The sequence below is a fragment of the Limanda limanda genome, chromosome 14, assembly GCF_963576545.1.
Source record: "Limanda limanda chromosome 14, fLimLim1.1, whole genome shotgun sequence".
In the NCBI taxonomy this organism is placed as follows: domain Eukaryota; kingdom Metazoa; phylum Chordata; class Actinopteri; order Pleuronectiformes; family Pleuronectidae; genus Limanda; species Limanda limanda.
The window spans coordinates 11,093,448-11,117,236 of NC_083649.1; the positions used below are offsets into that span (position 1 = coordinate 11,093,448).

Consider the following 23,789-nt stretch of genomic DNA (forward strand, 5'->3'; position numbering starts at 1 on the left):
AACGTGAATCTCACAGAGAAGAAGCGTCGAGCTCAGCATTGACTCGTGCCTTTGTACAAAGAGTTGCCGGGTAATCACATAGAAAACATCCATACAGTACAGTTAAAAAATAAATATATCATGACAGTCAATAAATAATAAATTAGAGGGAGGCGAGTAAGTAACAAGGTTACGACAGAGCAGACTGTGTGTGTGTGTATGTGTATGTGTTTGTGTGTATATTAGCCAATGAAGATGTTCCCACGAGTGCAAAAGATCAGTGGAAAAAGCTCTCCAGAGAAAGAGCACAGCAATGGGCAGACGATGTGGCCTAGCATGTGCTTGTGTGTTTTCATGTCTGCATGCATGTCTTCAATCTATATTGGCATTACATATGTAGCTGCTGTGTTTGTGTGCATCTCTTTTGTCTACGTTTCTACATGTTCTCCCTACGTGTGTGTGTGTGTGTGTCTGTGTGTGCACCCGCCCGTGTCTGTGTGTGTGTCGTCCCGTCTGCGTTTTGTCTGTATGTGTTTGTACAACGTCGGTTATGGCAGCTGACTCAGTGGCCCTCTTCGCCGGGGGGTTTGGCGTCGTGCTGCTGCCCCACCACCCCTCCAGGCAGCCAGGGGGAGACGGAATGCGAGGTGGTCTGCTTGGCCATGCTGTAGTGGCTGATCACTGTGTAGAATCGGCCCCTCGAGTTGGCGTCCTGGGCGGCGTAGTAGGCCTCCAGAGAGGCTGGGATACAGCGCTTGTGCTGCGATCGAGAAGGAGAACAGTGTGAGGCGATTCATCAAGTCACTATCTGTTAAAAGTAAAATACGTAGCATCTTTGTAATCATCAATTCTCAAGATAGGATTAGAACAATTCTGTCAGTGTTCATGTTTATTATTGTTGGCCCTCTAATGCCTTGTTTATTTATAACTTGGTCGTTGTGTGCGAGCCACTTTGCGTGCTGGCCCGTGCACGTGCGTTTTTTCTCCATCGGCAACTTTGCACCTGGTGAACGTGCATGTGACACAGCTAATAATACCTCTGCTGACTGCAGTCTGAGCGCCTGCAGAGGTTATAAGCCTCAAACTAGATTCATTCCACCTAAAAAAAAATAAAGGATTTGACACAGACTTCCAAGGTGACCGCGCACAAAGTAGCGTGAAGCTTTTAAGTGCAGTGGAAATCTATACCGGGGGAGTAGAGGACGAGGAAACTGCATCCCTACACTGTGAAGCCTTAAAGATCCAACTGTGATACAGCACTTGAACAGCAGATTGTTCCGTGTTTTATTACCTCAGCCATATGGATATAGCCTGGAGAGCTGACCAATCAGCAAGCTCGTTTTTTATTTGCTCTTGCATTCAAGGACTGTATATAGAGATGGACACTTCCTCCCACTATCCAGAGATAAAGCCGAACTATCACATATGAGCACTTTTATATTTCACATTTGGAAACAGTCTGATCAACACTGATCCGGGGGAGGAGCTGTGGCAGCGAGGTCCCGCCACTGCACACGCTTGACAAATTTTGAGTCAGTCTCAGCTGTCGAGGTTTCACACATTTTTTATCACCAAATAACTAATTAAAACTGAACTGAAAAAATAACACTTGGACATACATCCGTGTGATAAGAACTTCCTAAAATTATAGAAACCAAATTTGCTCCTCATTTTCCTACGTCACCTTTCCTTTGATTGGTTGTAGGTCTGTTCCACAAAAGCTAATAATTTATGTTTAAGACCCATTTCACAAAGCAGATAGCTCTGGCGGTGAAGGCTAATGTGGATCAGGAGTTATAAGGTGGTCGTTAATGTGAAATAGACAGTGAGTCTCATTTGTCTCATTTTCATCTAATCGTCCGCCAGCTAATGACGTCTGCTGTGGGCTTCAATGGAGTCTCTTTATTCGTCTTTAGTTTTAAGGAACAAAGACATAAAATTACAGCTGATGACACGGGTCAAGATAAAAGCCCTGATATCACTGATTGATGATCGCTCTTCTGAAGAGACGTGTTCGCTTCATCTTGTAATGACGGCCAAGATGAGTCAAGGAGGATGAGAGTGTTTTTATGTTTTTCTCTTTTCCTTTGAGAGACTAATGGGTGATGAACTCATCTTTGAGTTTGTTAGTTTGCCCCATCTACGGTTAGTGATGAACAGTATGTCTACTTTTAGAGGATCCTGCTCCACCCTCTTTAGTAAAACTATATTTCAGATCTGTTAAGACTCATCCTCCCTGTTGATTGGGACAGACTAGCTCCCATATGCTACATAGCTAGATATGCTACCATGCACTATCATAAGCCACTTCTTCTGGTCGTCCTGCCCTCAGATGTTGGAATCCCTGCGGTATATTCACATCGTCACATCACACCTCTTTATTTTAGGTCTGACAGTCTGTGTTCCCATTTCTCATGATCCATTTCCTCCAGAGACACCTGTAGCTTATGTTAACTATCACAGTTGCAGCCGCTCCTACTATTCACAAAGTGGAGAGGATGTCCTATGACCCTCTGCACATCCTGCAGCCCACAGTTGTCACTACTGAATTCTGGGTCTTACCTTATAAATGAATCCATCTGGGCAGGCGTGGTCGTAGGTGAAGGCTTTATAAACCACCAGGAACACGATGCAGGCGAGGAAGGCCAGTGCCAGGATGATCAGGATGGTCACCTGCAGGGAGGACAAATGCTGGTCAGTAAATTGAGGGTATGGTTTATATATATATATGAGACAGAATTAGTGTTAGACAGCGAGGAAGATGGAGTATGGTGCACTAGTGTGTGTCTTTGCGTGTGTGTGTGCAGCCATAATAAATGGTAAGATGCTGCTGACTGAGGTCAATGGCTCCTCCAGGCAAGGTGTTCCTGTGGAGTTGGGTGATGAATGACTCAGGTTGTGACACTGTTAAAAACTACTTTGTTTCCATGGACACGGCGCTGCTTGGAAAATTATGAGACGTCCAGTCTGTGACGTAAATCAGGAGGAACATGAGAATAATTACAATACTGTTCTAGGTTTCTACTGATCTGTGTTCAGCATTTTAATGATGCTGTACAAAAGGATGCAATATGACTATTCAGAGTAAAGGTCTTACGATAAAAAACAAAACACAAAAGAAGTAAAATGGCACTCAGAAGAGCTTATACCTCCACGGACGGCTAATCCTTGGTGCACTCATAAATCAGTGCCCTGAATATGCCAGAGTTTTTCATCACAACCCATTAATTTTTGATAAAATAGAAATGTTAAATACAGATATTTAAGAATTAAAAATCCTGGATCTGCCCTTTCGGGTCCTTTTCTTTACCAATTTCCCATCCTTCTACCAAGCTTCACTGAGAGCAGTTTTTGTCTAATTGTGTTAGAACCAACCTACCGACGAACAAACAGACAGGGGTGGAAACATAACCCCCCAGGCAGAGGTAATAAAAATGCAGTTTAAACTCAAAGACCCCTCAAGACAAATAAATGTGTTTATGTATCGAACTTTTACGATTCATACTGAGTTGAACTTTGCTGTTGATTTCACTTGTTGAGCATTTTATTTAAGAATATCTAAATTAGAGAAATCGTCCTCTTTCTGTATGTTTCCTTCTGTTTTCCTGCCAAATTCACTGCCGGCAAACATCGTTATGAACTGTGTTTCCTGACACTGCATAAGGCTGAGTTCCTTACGTGAGCAAAATGAAGCCATTAAATCGCTTTATACAAGATATCTAATTATAAAGTGGGACACACTCAAAATGTTACAGCCAGTTTCCTCGACAAGGAAATATGAACTGTTACATTCTGTTTCATTGTGTTTGCATTTGTTCAGAGTCAAAATACATAAAGTGTGAAAAATGCAGTCAAAAGCAGAGCTCATGTAAAGCAATGTAAATGATGCATTTATATCTGCATTTCGATGCCTCTGTCTTGTTTGAGGTGTGAAATATTCATTTTTGCTGGCAAGCCAGACAATGTCGTGGCAAAGCAGATTAACATATAAAAGGATTTGTTTCCTCCAACTCATGCAAATGAAGCGGAAGGGATAGCGGTGTTTAAAAATTGTCCTGTCTGCCAAGTGGTAAATGCCACTGTGGGTATGTGCGGCGCATACATATTCCAGCATGAGTCTGTTTTGCCATTTAAAAAGTCATATCGACCCCAGTGAGTTATGTTGAAAATGGACCGTAATGGATGAATATCTCTAATTTCCTATTTTCCATTTCGAGTCAGAGTCCAGCGTTAAAGCTCGTTCTCCCGCCCGGAGTATGATCTATCACCACGGGACGTCGGAGCAATTACACAGGGGTGTGATCATCAGTCTCCATCAGCGCTGTGGGGGCGGATGGGGACACGCAAGTTAAGTGACTGTTTACTTGGTGTCAACTGGGGGACACGACTCTCAGCCTTGGTCGCCGCTGACATCCTTTTAAATTGCTTCTCCCGGTACGTTCAAAGGGACGCGTCTAAAGTCACAACCACCCGGCTTCTGGAGAGGAAACAGATGTGGAATGACTGATTAAGAACGACCCTGACCCCTATTTGAATAGCTACGGACATAAATAACACTTGATAAAGAAGAGGGATTACTGTAAAGCTCCATATCATGAGGCGAGCTATCAGTGTTTAATGCATGTGGAGACTTTGCTCTGACACTTTAAAACATGAAGCAAAGACTGGAGTTAATAACGACAGAGATTTACTTGTTTACACACAGAATCCAAAGGGAGGAAATTTGCCTGCATTTATCGGACACTAACATAATCATCCAGCGGATTATTTATTGAATGAAACTGCCTCCTGGGTAATATATTGTCTGACCACTCTTTAATGATGCTTCAAATTAGGTCCTGACATTGCACATACAGGGCATGAAACTGATTAGTGGAATTAACCCTGGCACGAGGAGCAGAGCCTTTGTGAACATGAGCAATAGTTGGAGCAACAACATGGCCTTTGTGTAATAGAAAATGATGTGGATGCAGCTGCAGCCATGTGGCGTATAAATCCATTAAAAATCTAACCTGACCTTTCTCCATTATTCATAATCTGGCTGAAATCCGCAATAAACCATAGGGGGTCGTCCGGGCAACGCACCAGCTCACCGATGAAGACTTCCTCCTTGCATGAGCTGGATTCATAACTTTTGTCCGGCAGCGTTGGTCTGATGTAATATTCCCCTGTTCTCACGCTGAGCATAAGAACAAAATAGAATTAAATTAAATATAAAAACCTTTCCGGTCAACACTCGACTCCGATACCTCCCAACATGGCATCTTCCCCCGCCACACATGCGGATGTTGTGTCATCACTGCACCAGTACTTGCCATCCTACACCACTATCACCACCAGCACAACCATCGTCCTGTGTGCTGTGCGACACAGATAACACACAGGCGCTTGTTTCCCTTGGATGTAGGTAGACGCACAGCATGAGGCTGAAATTTGGACCAAGAACAATGTGTCCTGAGTCAGAATTGGCTGCATCAGTAAAGAAGATTGGATTGACTCTGTGGCAGGTGTTTGTGCCCACTGGGTTTTAATCGTCGTGTCCCCCCCCCCCCCTCCCCCTCCCCCCCCCCCCCAGAGCCACTCAGGGCTGATTGAACCATTTTTGTAAATAAGAAACACTGTGATCGTATTTAAGGCTTTTTTTGCAATAATGGATTTTGACAGCATGCTGTTCCATTTGTTTCACCAGATGAAACTGCAATTGACAAAACCAGCTTTTAATACAGATATGTAAACATTTAAAAGTATACTTCATTAAATATTATCATGTGAAACCTCAGAGGTTCAACTTTTATTTATCATCAATGTCATTGATTTCGAATCTTATTTCCTGTGATACATACAATACTATGAAACATAATAAAAGAAGTCATAAAAGAAATTGCTATAATGAAACAATATGTAGAAAATACATATAGATCACATCCGATACCCAACTAACTTTATATAAGACTTTAGCCTATATACTCATTCTATATTAGGCTGTGAAACTAAAATTAAATTATGCGACGGTTTAACTTTTATTTAACATTGAGAATCTAATCTCCCAGGATAAATACTGTAATTGGATGAAAATGATTGTAAAACTTGACATTTTGGGAAGTAACTCTGGACAAATTGATTGAATGATATCAGCGCCTAGTTGATTTATGTTATTTAAAATGTAAAATGTATAGTTCTAGTTAAGTTGAAGTCATGTGGTCATTAAACCCTTTAAAATCGTGAATTGACATTTGTACACTTTGCATAAACAAAGCTTTAACAGTACTGGTAGTTGGATTTTGTCAACTTGTACAAACCCATACAGCTGCTTATCTGTTTCCAGTCTTTATGCTGAACTAACTTCTCATATTTAGTGTAAAGAGACATGAGCTTCTCATCTATCCCTGCAAGACAGTAAACAACTATATTTCCCAAAATGTCCCTTTGACATTACTTTAAAAACAATGAATACAATAAAATAACTATACACCGAATACAATCTATCCACCACAACATTTGAATGAAAATTACATTTTCTGAACGCCCACTTTCATCAAACATTTCAAATCTTAAATTTACTTTAAAATACTCCAGCGCTCCCAAACTGAACTATGGATGACTTGTCCCGTTTGTGTTGTTGTTGCCTCACAGAGCGGTGTCCCTGAAACAACAGGCAGCTGCAGCTGGAGACAGTTGTGTATTATGGACAAAGACAAACAATCAAAGCAGATTACAGAAGATCCAGGAGGATTGTTCTCTGTTCCCCGGCTTTCTCATCTCCCACCGCAGATTAAGTATCTACACTTTGCTTATTGTTGATGTTGATGTTTACACAAAGGCACACACACACACACACACACACAACACCTGCTATAACACTGACTGTCTCTGAATCTGAGAAGAAAAGACGTCTCTCATGATTTCCACAAAACACATTTGCCCTCAATTATTTATCGTTGCTCGGTGCATGAGGAGGTCAAAGACAGTCTCCTCAATGGACCTGCTTTTTCACGGCCTATTTAACCACCGTTGTACATATGATTTCTCTCTTCATTCTTTTTGGGGGGGGATGGGGGGTTAACGCCAAGCTTGCAACACACCACCCACACTCTCACTGCTGGAACTTGACAGGCCATATGGGGAGGCAGACACCTCCTCACATTCACCAGAGGAAAAGAGGAGAACATGTAGAGAGAGAGAGAGAGAGAGAGAGAGTGAGGGGAGGGGGAGGTGTGACAGGAGAGGGACGCGGGAGAGAAATGACGCTAATAAAAGTGGATAACAGAATGACGGAGAGGGAGCAAAGTGAGAAATAAAGGAGGAGATGACAAGAGACAATAAAGCTGCGAGCGAGGGGGCAGACAGAGAGCAACGATCAACGAGCGGGCGAGCGAGATCCAGGGGCAGATGGAGGATGTCCCTCCCTCTCTTGGAGGCAGGTGGCACAGACAGACAGGCGAGTGGGCAGCAGACGCAGTGGGATATCAGTTGAAGCATAAACAACTATTTTTCATTTATCCTCCATATTACTTCTCTGACAGCTTCTCAACAGCAGCATAAAGGGAGCTCGGTGGACCCGCATTTCCCCGGATTATTTTCCCGGCTCTTTTGTGACCGAAGCCTGGTGCTGCACAGGGAGGATGTGAGCCGAGCCGCACGCCAGCATACAAAAAGGAGCTATTAATATCAAATGTGAAAAAGTTCTTACATTAAATGCATTTGATCTCGGCTGTAATAACGTTGAATGCCTGCAGGGAAGTTGGTTGATTAATGAAATTAATGAGCATAACGGGTTGAGCTTGCACGGAGAGAAAGAGTCCCTAACAAAACATAATTATAACCCTTTAAAGGTCAGATCGCAGTGAAAGCCAGTTCATGTATATTTAACATCTAACATGTAAGGACAATAAGTCCAGAATTGGCCCTTAAAAGAGATTTGTTGGAAATTCTTTTGCCAACAATTTGTCCATCAGTTCAATCATAGTTAAAAAATTATAAGAGACATTAAGAGAGAGAGAAACTGTCATGATTTCAATTTGACTTTTTTCCTGTTTTTACTTGTGTGCACAGTTTTTTGGTTAAGCGCTGTATGTTTCATAAATATTACAAGTGAACTTACTCTTTAATAACCTGAGTGGGGGGGGGCAGTGGACCTCAAGCTGTATTGATTGATTGACGTGAGCTCAGTCCTCGAACTTAGGCCTTCTGCGATTAACTAGAAGGTCGAGGATTGATTAAAAGCTTTTGATAGCATCGCTACACATTAAGATATGTTGTGGATTATAATAATTGTAAAATAAATATTAGTTACTGTAACTGTATCATAAATTACATCAAAAGGTGAACAGCTCAGCTCAGGGTATTTAAATATTTAAATGCACAGCTAGATTAAAACCCTCTTGTCTCATCCCCTCTGGAAACCAACCAGCCGGTGGGTCTGTAGCCTGGAGGTTCAGATGGAAACGTGTCCTGCTGAAGTGTCCAATCAGTAAGACACTAAGCCCCTCCCACTCGTCACAAGTATGAGCGCCTAAGTCAGGGATCAGATCGCTACATAAAAATGTAAATGAAATATTCTCCTATCCTCTTAAGGCAAGTTTTTGCAGTGATGAAATAAATGAGGTGGGTCACATTGTATACCTGTCGGGAGGCATGTGGGTGGAAACTGGCAGTGATAACTGAAAGGTCACAGGTTTGATCCCTTTGTGTCCTTGAGCAAAACACTCAGAGCCCCTATCTACCCTGTCTCTGTACATGGAATATACATGTGCAGGATTATTATTTGAAGTTATATGATGACAATACATCGACTTCTGTAATTACCAATTATTTTAAAAATCTAATATTAAAGTAGTTTAGCAAAAAACAAAAAAGAACAGCAGCAGCCATTTTGGCTCCAAAACCACATTTTATTTCATCTTGTGGTTTTTCAGAGGCAGATGAAGATTTTTTTTCCATTTAAATAAAGAAGTCCTGAAAGCTAAAAGTACTTAAAATATTAAAGTGAAAGTACTCTCTTTGTACATTATTAATACTGATGATTTAATGCATAATCAGCATTTTCCCATTGAGTTGGAGTTAAATTAAACTTCTTAACATAATGGTCACTTCCCCCCATAACACACAGACACACACTCACACACAGACAGACACACACACAGACAGATAATGAAAGGGCTTTTAATCAATATCTCTGCCAAGTAGATTTTCAGCAGCATTGGTTTGTTTGTTTGTGGATTAAACGAAAACAACAGAGATATGTGATCTCCCAGTCTTTAGGCTGTGCACAGTTATTTTAACGAAAACATCCGAGCAGAGTAAAGGTAAAATGTTTCTTTAGTGAACCATAACCAGTAGCGGGAGCAGTAACATAAATGTATGAAGTACATGGTTAAAGTAAAGTAGATCTGCAAAGGGATATAAAAGCCTGAAAATAATACTTTACTTATTTAGACATTTCTACCCAACAGAACTGTTTTTGTCAGTTTTTGAGAAAAGCTTTTCTCTTTTACATTGTCCTTCCTCCCAAAGTCAAACTCTCCGAGCTCCGATCGCTCGGGGAGCCGGCCAGCTCAGAGCGGAGGATCTGAGACGGGGGGGCGGAGTGATGTCAAGGAGACCGTGTCGGGGGATTTGGGCTCTGGGGGACTGGCCATCCGGTTGAGACGAGCGCGGCTGCAGTGCTGTGCCAACAAGGTGCAAACACTCCACTGAGGAGATGCTGCATCGCGTCTCTGATCGGAAAAATGTGTTAAAATGTTAACCCGACAAAACACAAGCCGCAAAAACATCCATTGTGTTATTGCTTGCCGAAAGAAAAAAAAACAACGAATAGAGAGTGGAACCTTGTGGAGCTTTAATCTGTACCCTTGTTGTTTTTTCTGTGCCTGTGAGGTGATTTTATTACAGAGCCACAACCTATAATAAAGGTCACTCAGATGCAATAAAGAAAGCGCTGTCCTCAGTAAAGCTGCATATGTTGATGACTGCAGGTTTGATCCCTGAATACGAGGATTGAGACCGATTTAAAGCTTCTTTGTCACATACAGAGAAAATAATGCACAGGATAAAATAAAAAGAAGCTTTTCCTGCGCAAATCTCGAGGTGAATTACTAACAAAACACTTTGTACTTGAACGTCCTCTGCAGCCTCCTCCGTAAAGCACAGTGGCTGTTGTTGTGTTTCCTTTTTAGGCGAACAAAACTGGAAAGCTGGAAACAAAGCGAGGGCTCTGCTTCTTACAGATTTATGTGTTCAACCTAAATGGGACAAATTCCTGCCAGAAACAAACCGGAGGACATTAAGAATCCTCACACGCACATGAAAAGTACACGTGTAACAACTTATTTATGCAGATTAGAGTCGTCTTAGTTCAAATACTTTTGGATTTATTGTCTTAAACCACAGGATCACAGCAATTTTAGGCTATTTATATTGTAATAATCAATCTATTCTGATTTTATCTTGAAGCATCCGCCCGCTCTGCTGCTTCTGTGGGCAAAGGGAGATTTTAAATTGTGAGATAACTCGCTGACTGTCCGTTGTGACTTGGCCTATTTTCCAGGAGACGAGTGCAAGACTCTCTCAAAAGCCGTTTTCATGAGAAAGTTTGGATTAAAATCAGTCCTTATATCACATATTGTGTTTAGTGAAGGAATTATCTTGTCTGACTGGGATAATACAGGTATTTTTTGAGCATGTGTGTTTCTAAATAAATCATAGCATGCATCATTGTGAATTTCCACTTCCTGTTCTTGTCATTAAAGAACATCAAAAGTCTTTCCCTCACATGTGCACAGAATCCACAGGCTCACGACGGGTAAGACAGCGCATGTTCTGCCGGAGATATAGACGCTAATTATGCTAATGTTTCCCAATTAAGCCAGGTCTCTATGGAGACACAACTTCAAAGGTTTCCCGAGCACACTGTCATATTGGTTGGAGACTGCGCTCGGAGGAGAATGTGCTCTGGGGGAAGAGACTCCAAATCAAATAGCAGGTGGGCTCATATTGCCAGAAATGAGAAACGCAAAGTGACAGAAAGGGTAAAAGAGACAAAGACACACATGAGTTAACAAGGCCACGATGAATAAACATCATCGTGTGCTGCAACTCCGCAAAACCCCCGAAATCCAAAGACGAATAATACTTCCTCCTAAATTAGGATCTGCACCGAGAAAATAAACAACGCAAATCGGTAACAACGAACCAATTCAAATAACGAAGAACAATTCTTCCTCCATAACGTGAACACACGAGCATCCAGGCACAAGTAGATTCTAATTGTGAATCAGTAATGGCTCTCTGAGGAGACACTAAACATCTGGATTAGATTTACTAATCAGCTTCTACTCTGCTGGCTGAAGATGTTGCAAAAGAGGGATATTATTAATGATGGGATCCGCCTTACACACACACACACACACACAAGCACACACACACACTCTGACTCACTCAGAGCACACCTCTAAAGACTTGTTTACATCACCAGACAAGGTTGATTACTCTAATGTCTACCCAGCTCAGTCTCATGGGTGATTTTTATGTTCCTGCATATGTTCACCATGTAGGCAGCTGTGTGTGTGTGTGTGTGTGTGTGTGTGTGTGTGTGTGTGTGTGTGTGTGTGTGTGTGTGTGTGTGTGTGTGTTTGCAATGCTAAGTGTTGTATACAAAACAAATTGACATCTTAATTTCGGTTAGTCCTTTGGTATTTGTGTCATGGGCGGGGCTTACTTCTACTGGCCTTCTAATTATGTCAGCTTGTTATTATCATATCAAATCAAGTGTCTCCCCCACTGATGGAAACATGTTACTTTTAATAATATGTGTAATAGACTTTGATATATATATATATATATTCCCTTTCTTGGTTTGACACATTTGATTTAGATTCAACTTTTGGAGGATCTTTAGAAACCCCCAGATTTAATAAATCACAAAAGAAGTTATTCTTGTCTCATATTTATTTGATTTATCTGATCTTAATTTTCATCTTTGAATTATTGGACTTTTATACTAATATTCATATGAACATGCCCGGTTATCATTATCATCAATATCATTAACCCTTAAAACACTTGTTGTCCATGTACAGTAGTGTTATCTTGCTACTCCTCTCTCTAGGGCTGTAAACTAACCACTGTATCAGCACCGACAGTCCAGACAGGATCATCCACTAGCCAGAAGGTGGTTGGTTTGATGCCCAACCATATTTCTAAAGCTCAATATAAACACAGTCCTTTTACTATTCACCTTTGAAATATAAGAAATATCTTTACCATCAACCAATCAACCAATTTAAACCTAAAGAAATCTGGACTCCAATAATATCCCAAACACGAGTGAAGTCGACAATGACATAAAGAAAAATACAGGTATTTGTAAAACATAGAAATGATTCGTGCCCTCAGCTGCAGAGGATTTAAAACTATCTGATGTATTTTCACTTAAGTCCGGCTGCGTATGAAAATGTGAGCTTAGAGATTTAAAGCTGTCAGGTCACACGGACGTCTGGGCCATCGATCAGGCTCCGAAATCCTTTTCCGTCTTGGCAACCTCTCGGCTGGCAACTTAATTACGAAGTCCAAACAAAAGAGTTTGGATGCACCCCCGCCTCGGCGTCCTCGTCTTAAAACTAGACACAGATCTCAGACAGATTCCACGTCCTCTTTCAGTGATTGCATATTGGATTTTCTCCGCGCTTTGACCTTTGAGATAAAATAGGACACGCAGGGAGAATTTGAACTTTTCCTCGTGTCGCGACATGATTTATGTCCGTGTATTCACATCTGCTGATGATGATAGGCAGGCAGTGAGTGAAGCCTGCCGTCCTTTGAGGTGCTGTTTGAAACGGGATCTGAGGCAAGAAGTAGAGCAGAACAGAAGCCATCTGGACGTGTAAATCATCCCAGAGATCCCTCACACAGCGGCGGCGTCTGTTGTCCGTCCCTGTGGTTGTCAGGCTGTCTGAGCGTCTGTCAGTGGGTCTCACATGGCGGCTGACACCAGGGACCTCTTTGCACTGACAAATGACTCAAACTTGAGTCAGCTTCCATGCTGTGGGGACGGCGTTCTGACCCCACCGGGATGGTGTTTGTGCTTCAGCGGAGCGTGAAGAAACTCGTGTGGAACCATCCAGTCGTGCGCTGGTTCTGATTTTACACCGTTCGATTTCTCCGCCTGTTAACAGCCCCCACTTCCTGCCTGTTGTGCACTGATAACTGGTGTTGTTGCTCCTGCTCGGCCAACACAAGCAACATATCCAGCTGAGATCTGAACGCAGCTCTTCAGCCGGAGCCAATTCATAATTCAACAAAGAATCAGCTATTCAACGTGCGTGGACTTCAAGTGTGTGTGTGTGTGTGTGTTTGTGTGTGTGTGTGTGTGTGTGCACAAGCCAAGGCTGTGAGATTCAGGTATCACATCTGGCTGGTTCATTTTATAAGAAGCCAATTTGGAACAATGTCTTTGACAATCAGCCAACGGAGGCTGGCACAGCTATAACAGGAGCTGTGAGGGTGTCAGTGTTGAAAGTGTAAAATACAGCGAGGAGTTTGAGGGTGAAAGAGAGAAGGTGAAGGAGAGAGAGAGAGAGAGAGGGATGGATGTGAGGAAAAAGGAAGAGAGGCTTAACGCTTTTCACTGTTGGTTATTGAGCCATGTTCCGAATCGTCTTTTTCACAGAGTAAACTGTGGGCATCAGTTTTTCTTGCAGCAGAAAACAACAATCATCGACATGATATACATTCAGTGGTGCTTAAAAATCTTTCTGCTAAATAATTCTGGGAAAGCCTGTACACACTAAAAACAATTGGTATTTTTGTCGTAATTTAAAAATGTATAGATGTAAATGGATGATGGCTTTGGAGCTCTAAATCACTCGTAAGCGAAAAAAATTAAATAGAACTTTCTAGTGCACGTCTGAAAGTTTTGTTTGTGTATCAGAAAGTAACTTTCAAATTCGCACGAGTTCAGGAGGATTTCTGGCACACACTGGAGGACACACTGTCACCTAATGCCTCTTGGCTTATTATGTTTCCATTTGGAAATTAGCTGTGTCATATTTCAACCTCGGACTTCCTCATGAAACTGTCTCTGCTCGCATGTCGTCACTGTTACGTTGTCTCCGAACGTCTTTGCTCAACAGATACACCAGATACACGTGAAACTTTCTGGCCCACACCAGAAAGTTTCTGTGGGCTGTAGTCAACCAAAGAAAATCTTGGTTGACTGAAACTGCCTCTTTATTCATCCAAGCCACTTGTCACAGGAAAAAAGATTTCAGGTTCTTTACTGCATCTACATATATCCTCTCTTTTTAGTAACCTACCTCTAAATTTATGTAAAAGGAGAAAAAAGAAAAACCAATCAAAATGAGGCCACAAAATAAATTGAATATTAAATTGAATATGAAAACATTTGAACCTAAACATTAGACCAAACATATTCGTATAAGTGCATACTCAGATTCAGACACAACATCCCAAAACAGACACTTTAACCTCTCATTACTAGATTATGTGTCATGTTGGTTGTTGAGCTGTTTATTAAGTTTGTACACAACTTTTTGGTTCAAACAAAACTTTGTACTTTAAGTAAGTTAGACCCGGAGGCCGTCTCCATTAGGCCGGGTCGAAACATAAAAAACCTCCTCCCTAAAGGGTATCGATGTCGGGACGTCGAGCGTTAGACTGCAGCTCCACTTCTGACTCCTCCCACTGATGTTCTCCCTCCGCTCACAGCAAACAACGCTCAGAATATTATACCAGTGCTGACGGTAAATCAATTGTGCATTTAAATGTCTGTGTTTGTGTGTGTGTGCATCAGTGTGGGTGTTTAACGGAGGGCAGACAACTGGGCTATATACTCTCCCTACAATCAGCATACCATTAGTCATCCATACAAAACAAGGAGGAACAACACGTGGAACAGTGAGGTTGTGTGAGGTTTCGAGCCGCAGCAGTAATTACCTCCAACCTGACAAACAGTGCAGAGCTTGTGTGGAGGCGGCCGACTGCAGCAAAGCTTTTATCTAAAGGCAAAGTGGAGGTAATAATGGGATAATTGTTGTGGACGCTGGCTGTGTCTCCCGAAGCTACCTGCACAGGCTTTGCTAACTTCAGGTTGGCAGTGGAGGCGCTGTCAGGAGGTCAGTGTGTGTGTGTGTGGGTGAGATGAGGTTTGTGTTGGCATGTGTTTGGGGGGTGTAAGGGTTCCAGCCAGGCCTGTAGGATGTGGCGTGCTCTCGTGTTCTCAGGATGGCGCGCCCAACCAGAAAGCGAGCAGGACGACATGAATTCAATCTGCCCTTCATCACACTCTACACCTGCATCTCTCTCTCAGAGCCGGCCCCTCCGAGCCACCCTAATCCTCTCCTCCAGGTTTTTCATTTTCACAGATGCTCCTCTTGGCATTTACTCTTTATTAGAAAAGTCGGCCTTTGAGTGTGATGGGGGGGGAAAAACGAACAAGAAGTAGGAGAAATCTTTTGCAGCAAAGGTCATTAGCTGAGTGTGAACTGAAACACAGCATCTCAACACCTTTCTCCTTCCTCAGTTTCATCCTTCTCATTAGAGCCAGACCTGTATTCGTCTTTTAATCCGATCCAATACTAATACTTGAGTTTCCATGCGTTCAGTGATGGTATATTTGATGATTACATCGACATTTTTTGCAATCAATCTCATTTTATTTGTGTAGCTTACAAACCACATTTTGCTTCATAGGGTAAGTCAGGAAAAACTACCCCAAAAAACGATTAACATTACTTTTAATGAGGAAACTAATAAAACCCTTTAATCTTCATATCATGAAAACTAAATAGTTTTACATAATATACATATTGAATCCAACATATGTTTTAATCGCAGCCTGGATTATATTTATAGCTATTTATGATCAAGTTTTTATTTAAACTGTAAAATATCAAACCTGTTCAATCATTGCCCTTCAAATAAATCTGTATTAGTGTATCAATATATATTGATTGGGCTTGACAACAGTTAGTGTAGAAAAAATAATAACTTGTGATAATATGGTAGAAATGAAATGATGAGGTAGTGTAGTGTATTTATGCATTAACCGTTACAACCAATAAGATTAGAGACAAGTTGTACAGTTCATTTAAATAAATGTAATTTGTCATGATGTCATCATAAAGTGCTGTTATTATCGCAATATACAAAGTAACCCTGGTCTGATTGGAGATATTTAAGCCATGCGATGGAGGATATTGACCTCTGGTTGCTTTTCATTTCACTTGCTCATGTATTTTATCTGCCATGTTTGCAGGATTCTGTATCACAGGAACACTTCATGGCCACGTTTGTCACTGTGGATTAAAGCTTCAGCTAAATGCCTGAAATGTCATTTAAAAGTGATGCTGTGTTGCATTTCAGAATAAAGCAGTTTAATCAAAAAGGGGTCAAAGTGTTGCAGTAAGCAGAAACATGCGAAGAGAGGAAAGAAATCCGCAGCGGGGAAGGACAGCGGAGGAGAGGAGGATGGAGAGGAGGATGGAGAGTGGTAAGCAGGAGTAAGACAGTGAGGGGGGGGGGGGGGGGGGGCAGATTAGAGAACGTTTTACACTCTGAGCTCTTCATCCATCAACACAATCTGCAAAGCTTTGAAGAGAGAAGAGATGTGCAAGCTTTTCAGCCAGAAATGTTTGCTTTGCATTGCACAGCATGCTGTACAGTGTGTGTGTGTGTGTGTGTGTGTGTGTGTGTGTGTGTGTGTGTGTGTTTGTGTCAAACACAACAAGCGCTTCGGTCGAGAACCAAAAAAACAACTGACATCACAAAGACTGAGAGACTGAAATTAATTCCTGCCAAACAGAAGCTGATGATGTGCGACACAACAAGACTCGATTGGAATGTCTGTGGCAATCGTTTTAACAACTCTGGGAAGCAAGAACTGCTGTTTGGCAGTTTGTCGACGCTGTGTCGTGATTTGTGTTTCCACCGCTGCAAGTGTCCCAGAGCCTCGAGTCGACAAAACACCTGTCGTACCAATAATAGCACGAAGTGAGCGTGAGAAAATGGTCGACAAAGACTAAGATGAAGCAGCTGCAGGTTGTGTTAGTGTTGAACTTGCATCACACGAAGCATTACATTGAGAGGTGTTCCTACTATTTTGTCCACCCAATTTAAATGAATGGTGATTTGCTAAAGATCAGACACACTAACTTGTTACAGTCCAAATCGACACCTTTATGACAGAGTTTCAATACAAACTGAACATTATAATGATATTTTGTTGTAGGGCTGCTGTATTAGACTGCATTAAGTGTACCTTATAAACCGCCAACTGAGTGTATATTGATATTTTGATAAGATAAGATAGTATTCTAAATATACTGTGATAAAATATTTCTTCCACATTGACCATTGCTGTCCCTGTTTAACCTGTGTCATCTCAAATCCAGCTCGGACCACTTGGCTGACATTACACTGCCGTTTGAAATCAATACGGCTCAGCTGGTCTCAGTTGACTCCGTGGACAAGACGAGGATTTTCTTCACACAGACGCTGCCTGACACGCTGGTTCCACCGCTGCCACTTCCAAGACACCGACCTCATTGCATCGCTTTGAAGTGTGGAGGTCCAGGTGATGCAGTTTTCTACTTAACCTTGGCAGCAGTGCTCTGACACAGCTTCAGTATGTGTGTGTGTCTGGTGTGTGTGTGTGTGGGTGTCTGTGGGTGTCTCATCCTGACAATTAGACAGCCTCTTTTGGTGTCCGATATCTAATCCTGCTCTCCTCCGCTTTCAAGAACCTTTCACGCCCGTGTTACACCTCCCATTTACACACACACACACTCTGACATTTGCACACTTTCTCTCTCTCTCTCTCTCTCTCTCACTCTCTCTCTCTCTCTCTCTCACTCTCTCTCTGCCTCTCTGTCAGGGTTGCCATGGACCGAGGTTTTCTTTGCTGCCATGACAACGTAGGCTCTCTTTGGTCTCCCCTAACGACAGCAGAGTGGAACAGACAGCGCCTCGGAGATGTAGATGCTGTTGGACGGAGCACACGCAGCTGAAGTCCTATGTCCTAACCTTTGCTGAGGAAGTGCAGTGGTGTAAGAGGCACTCGGCTCTATTACTCAAGAAAAGGCAGCAATACAGCAAAGACCAATGTAAAAATACACTGTTACAAGTAAAAGCCAAGTGAAGATGGTTTCCATAATGTGAACAGATTGGTTTAGTCTTTTACTGTCAGGACGGATCATAAGGTTTCATCGGAGTAGTTACACTTATAAACACATTGGACGACAGGAGGGAAAAACATAAGGTCACAATCTTTAAATGTCGCACACAGCATGATTTTATCGGCCGCCGCTCAACACCAGCTGATCCAGAGCTCGGCCCATGCTGCCGTCACAAAACCAAACCTCATTCAAAACAGGCTAAACAGTTTTAATGAGTGTCTGTTAAGGGGGCGTGAGATGAATAATGAGAGAAAAAACAAGTTCTGCTTTACTTTTAATATTCTTATCTCTTTAACTTGTTATCTATCGATCTCAAACAGGTGATTGAATGAGGCAAATGCACCAAACTGCAGCTTTTTCAAGTGAACCCAAGCAAAAAGATCAAGAACCACCGTCACTGCGTTGTATGTTATAAATGCATCTTAATTTAAAATGTAAAGTATTTAATGGTTAAGTAACAAGTAATAGTATCTCTCCAATAAATGTAGCGAAGTAAATAGTATGATGTTTCACAAATCTTCAGTAAAAACTTCTACTTTATCATCAGTGATATTTGTGTTTGCACGGGATTTGTATATTGTTACCAGTGTTCTGCTCGCATGTCTACCTCCTGAATATTTGCATCGTGAACAGACTCAGCTGCCGGAACATTTCTTAACCAAACTGGCAGCCGACTAGGTCACGCTGATTTAATTTTGGTGAACTGAAGGAGGAAATGTCAGATGAATAAACATCTTGCTTCTAATCGGAACGATGATGACAAGAATGACCTCAGTACAAACTGAAAATAGAAGTTCAACTATATAATCACGTGGGGCTTTTGTTTTTGTATTCATCCAATTTCTCCGTTCTTACCTTAAGTCTCTCGGACACCCCGTCAGTGAAGCTGATGGTGAACTCCTCCACCTTGGGAACCTTCAGTCTCTTCTTCTCTGTCTGGTACTCTGTGCGAGTTTTCACCACCACCTGCAGGAGGGAGAAACGGTTCAAGCAGTGAGACACAGAGAGATGCTTTAATACACTTATGTATTATATATATTATATATATTAAAAGGCGTTAATGTTTAAGATGTAGAAAACAAGATGCAGAGGCACTTAAATGATGGACTATATTTGAGAACACTGTGTCCAGGACACTATGAGCCGAGTTAGAAGACCTAAAAAAATCGAATGTGAAGATAAGAAAAGTCTGCAGAGGCTAAGGGTGCATCTGTCCATGCGTATAAATAAATATTTCTATCAGTATCTCAGCGGAAATGCATCCCACAGACAACGTTCTGACATTGTCGGAATCGGTAGAGTCTCAGTCTCGCTTGCCTCTCTCCACATGATCTTACTCAGAACGGGAGTCACATGCCTATGAATAGAGATAGCGCCACACGGGTCATCTGTTGCTCTATCTCCGCACATTCAATATATGCCATTGGAGCTGAGTGTGCACAACCTTCTCTGCTGCGCTGCAGCTGTCCAGAGAATTCAAAAGTTGAAGAGATTTCCATTTGTCTTCTGAGGTTTTTTTTAACAGTAATAAAGCAACAAAGCATTACTTGTACCTTTAGTGCACACAGTTTCACATTCACAGGTTGATACGACACTAGAAGCACATCAGGGGCTCAGAAATGTCATAAAGAGAGATTGAGAAAAGGGCACATTTCAAAACTCAAAGGTGTAAGTTAGGATAGAGGAATAAGACACAAACAGATACTGAGCACAGATGGCAGATATAATAACACGACTGTCGATATATTGTTCTCCAGAGCATGTTCACTCCTCTTTATTTTACTGGAAATCCGGATTTGGGCATAGAATGAAACCCAGCAAAGCTATAGAAGCCGTATCCTGCTGGAGACACTGTTGCCAGGCATCTGTTAGAGCTCCACTGTATCTTAATAAGGTTTGGTGCCCACAATCCAAAACCCAGAGTCTGAAGAGAAAACAGCTAGATGGGGGCTGGAAGAGTCAGGGCAGCAGAGGCTTGCCCCAATACTGTCAGTGCAAAGCTCCTCAAGCAAACAGGTTTAGAGCTACGGTCAAAATACGGGAGGAGGAGGAGGACACGAGGAAAAGAGACGGCGTGGAACTCTCTCAAAATCAGTGAGTATAGAGAAAGTGGAGGAGATTTCTACCTGAATTTTGCAACTGCAGCTGAGGTTCCACTGAGCAAAGCGTCAACTCTTCTTAAGGGTTATTCTGGTTTTCCAGTCGAGTCGTGACGCCTCTTTGTTTCCAAATGTCTCCTGTTTTTCAGTAAATAGTAACCTCGGCGTTTCCAGACTTTTTTTTTGAATGGCAGGTGTTGACATGGCAACAGGGATGGGCTTTAGAACTAAGACACAGTAGAGTTGATGTAGCCTAAGGTTCAGGTTTTAATAAAGCAGCACTTCCCTGTATCTCTAATGAGTGACCATAAGGTATCAGGTAGTTACCATAGGCAAGATCATATCTGTGTCACCTGTATGCATTTTTTTTAAAGACTTTAGTTGATATAAAATAAATATACATTTTTATATGTATATCAATCTGAAACTGTGCATAAATTATTAAAAACAGTGATGAACTTACACTTCTCCTCATTTTAGCAATACAAACTTTAAATTCTGATTCTGAATCCTGAAACAAATCACTTCTTTCCCATCACCAACACAAATGGCAGAAGGAATAGTTTTTACCAGGTTTCCCCTCAACTTTGACAAGAAAGGTGAAAGTGTCCCTGCTGTTTTGTGCATTCACTGTATATTCATGTGCACCAGAGGACGTGTCAGACGCAGAGGAAGGTGAATGGACGACAGAGCAGAGGTGAAGGGAGAGGAAAAGATCAATGTCTCGGTGTCCTTGTAGCTAATTGTGCTGCCGCTGAGCCGCTGTCTCCGGGACAAAACCACAAACTGCTTTGCACCCTACGCGGCTCCACTATCTGAATAGCAAAGCAGCCGGTTGGCTCCAGAAAGCACTTATCTTAAGAGTTCAAGGCCGCAGTAGGCACAGTGAAGACAGCACATTTTGATTGGACCCCCTAATGCTCCGGAGCCCTGTGGCTTTTCTTCGTCATAACTTATGTCTCCGTTTTGCCTCAACTTCCTTGTTCTCTGACTCATTTCACAGTTACGTGTTCAGGATGTCGAGGTTAAAATACACCAGAGCTTTACGTGGGTTGATCAGTCCTCATTCTAACTCCTTTATTACATATCTCCTGATGAAGTGGTTATCAATAAAACGTTGGCTCGTCTATATACTGTGAGTCAGTGGTACAGTACAAAGTGCCTCCTTCTTTCATTAGATACTCGCTGCTAAAACATTAATTCACGAGCAATAAAATCGGGTTTGACAAAGTTTGATGTTAAATAAAAGATTGTATAAATGATGCAGTCAGGAACAGTCACGACAGGATGAATGGAAATGTAATTACAGCTTAATTACAACGAGCTACAGTCACATTTTTGATTTGTAAATTCTATTTATGTTTTCAATTGGTCAAGTATAGTTTTTAACCAATGATTGCAGTTGCTTCACAAAGGACAGCATCAGTTAGTTGACTGGTCCATTGGTTTGATTCAAATAGCTCAACAGCTGTCGATTTGTGTCTTGAAATTCAGTTGAGACATTCATGGTTCCTAGAGGATGAATTGGACAAAGTCGTTATGTGTGCTTCCACATCAAGAACGATTAGTTTCGGACTCACTAATAACTCGGGTGCTGTCTGGCTGCTTTTGGTTTGTTTAAAGATTTTCCAAGTCATCAGTAATGTCTTATTTTTATTTAATTTTATTAGTCAAGCGACTGTAACTCTGCTTTTTTAGAATCCTCTTTTGGTTATTTTGCTTCTTTGATTTGAACAGTATCCATTAGCCTCTTTCCCCTATAATTGTGTCGGGAGATTTTTCAAAATTCCCTGACTTGACTTTTATCCGTCTTACAGTTTACAGCATTGCAGCCTCACAGAGTATGTAGTTGGGCTGAAGCAGGAGGAGATTTAAACAAAAATGACCAAAAATCCATGCCCCTAAATAACCTGTCAATTCTTCCATTTCCTCTCAGCCATCTCCACATCCCTTAGGAGAGTGCTGTGTGTGCACATGGAGAATTTGCTTGTGCAGGTGAACATCCTGTCGTCGAAGCTGATGACTAAATCTCAGGATCCACAGTTTAAGTGGAAATGGCAGGAGGACGGCGCTCATTTCCTCGCTCTCCCCCTCTTCCACACAAACACACTGACGTCTGTCAAACTGACCAGCGGCACCGGAATGCTGATGGCCGTCGGCCTTTTAAACATCCATAAAGATTTAACCATCTTTGGCAGGCAGGCATGATTAATCGGTAGAAACTGAAACTAACTAGTTTAAACTTCAACAGCAGTAATCTACAACATAGACATTTCAATATAATGGCAAATTATAACTTCTTCACTTCCCCTGACCCTAAAGTTTGTTAACTACAGACAGACAAATGCTTGTACAGCAGTAACTGGCAGGCAGAAAGTAACACACAGACTCAGACGCAGCTCCCTCTGAGGACTGTTCAATTAGTCGCGTATATCTTTGATGTCTACACTTTGATTCACTGTGACCTGTTAATATCTGTTAATGAAGCTCCACAGTTTAGTTGTGTGTGTTGACGCGGCTGCTACCACTCTGTCCTGTGACGTTTCTGAAGTCAACCGGACTTGATACTTGATTTGATTTACACTTTTGTAACAGCACACTTTTTTTTGTATTTGAGTGAATGAGCAAATAAACGAGCGAGGCATGAAGAAGTCCAGTGAGGCACATTTCAGAAAAGACAATTTAAGCCGGTCAGACTCAGCCTGTCGATCCTTATTTATGTTTCTCCATCCTTCTTTCTCCAATCACAGTATTTCTTTTTATTCTATACTCTCTGTAGAACAGCTGTCAGAACTTCTCTTTCCTCCCTGTCTTCCCGTTATTCCTCAAACCTGTTATCACTATCATTTCATTTTTTTCATCCCCAAAGACTACGCTTCTGGATAGGGTTTTTTTATTGGGATGTTTTTGGCACAGGAGGCAGCTCCAGACGTTTTCCTTGACATGTTTGATTCCAGTGTTTCCTTGTGAATAAAACAGTGAAAAAATCAATAGGAAAAGCAGAGGAGAGCCTTGTAATAACTTAGTCTTGTAATAACTCTGTTTTTGGCTATACTGTGCAAACATACAGCAAACCAATTAGAGTGCCACCTCCAGTCCACTTTAAAAGGCAGCAGCACTTCTACCTATATTGAGTTATCGGCATCCCCCAGCATTCATGGTGTAAATCAATCTGTATTAAGGCTCAAATGAAAACCAATAAACAGCAATGAAGTGCCATTGAATTGGGCAGTAAACAATACAAGGGAGATGTTGACGGAAGAAAATTACATAAGAATCTTGATCTTTTTCTTGTTGGAGCTATCACTCAAAACACGACATCTGAAGACGTCACACTCGGTTCAAGGATTTTCTGACACAAATGATTATCACTCAGTAGAGAAGATCCTCAGCAAACTAATCGATAGTGGAAATAATCACTATCTATAATTTGACTGAACTAGAACTAGGATGACGGAATCCCTTGATTTCATATATACATTGTACAATGTGAAATTAATTAAACAATAACACTTGGTAT

At 41.7% G+C, this 23,789-nt stretch overlaps 1 protein-coding gene across 1 annotated transcript in view; it reads right to left on the minus strand.

Moving 5' to 3' along the window:
* Window positions 1–233: 233 nt before the first annotated feature.
* Window positions 234–23,789, minus strand: part of nsg2 (neuronal vesicle trafficking associated 2) — a 30,673-nt gene continuing 7,117 nt past the window's right edge. The window contains exons 3-5 of the mRNA XM_061086464.1: window positions 19,026–19,136; window positions 2,542–2,652; window positions 234–739 (exon numbers count right to left, since the gene is read on the minus strand). Coding sequence (XP_060942447.1) covers window positions 542–739; window positions 2,542–2,652; window positions 19,026–19,136 — 420 coding nt within the window. The 3' untranslated portion in view covers window positions 234–541. The remainder of the gene's footprint in view (window positions 740–2,541; window positions 2,653–19,025; window positions 19,137–23,789) is intronic.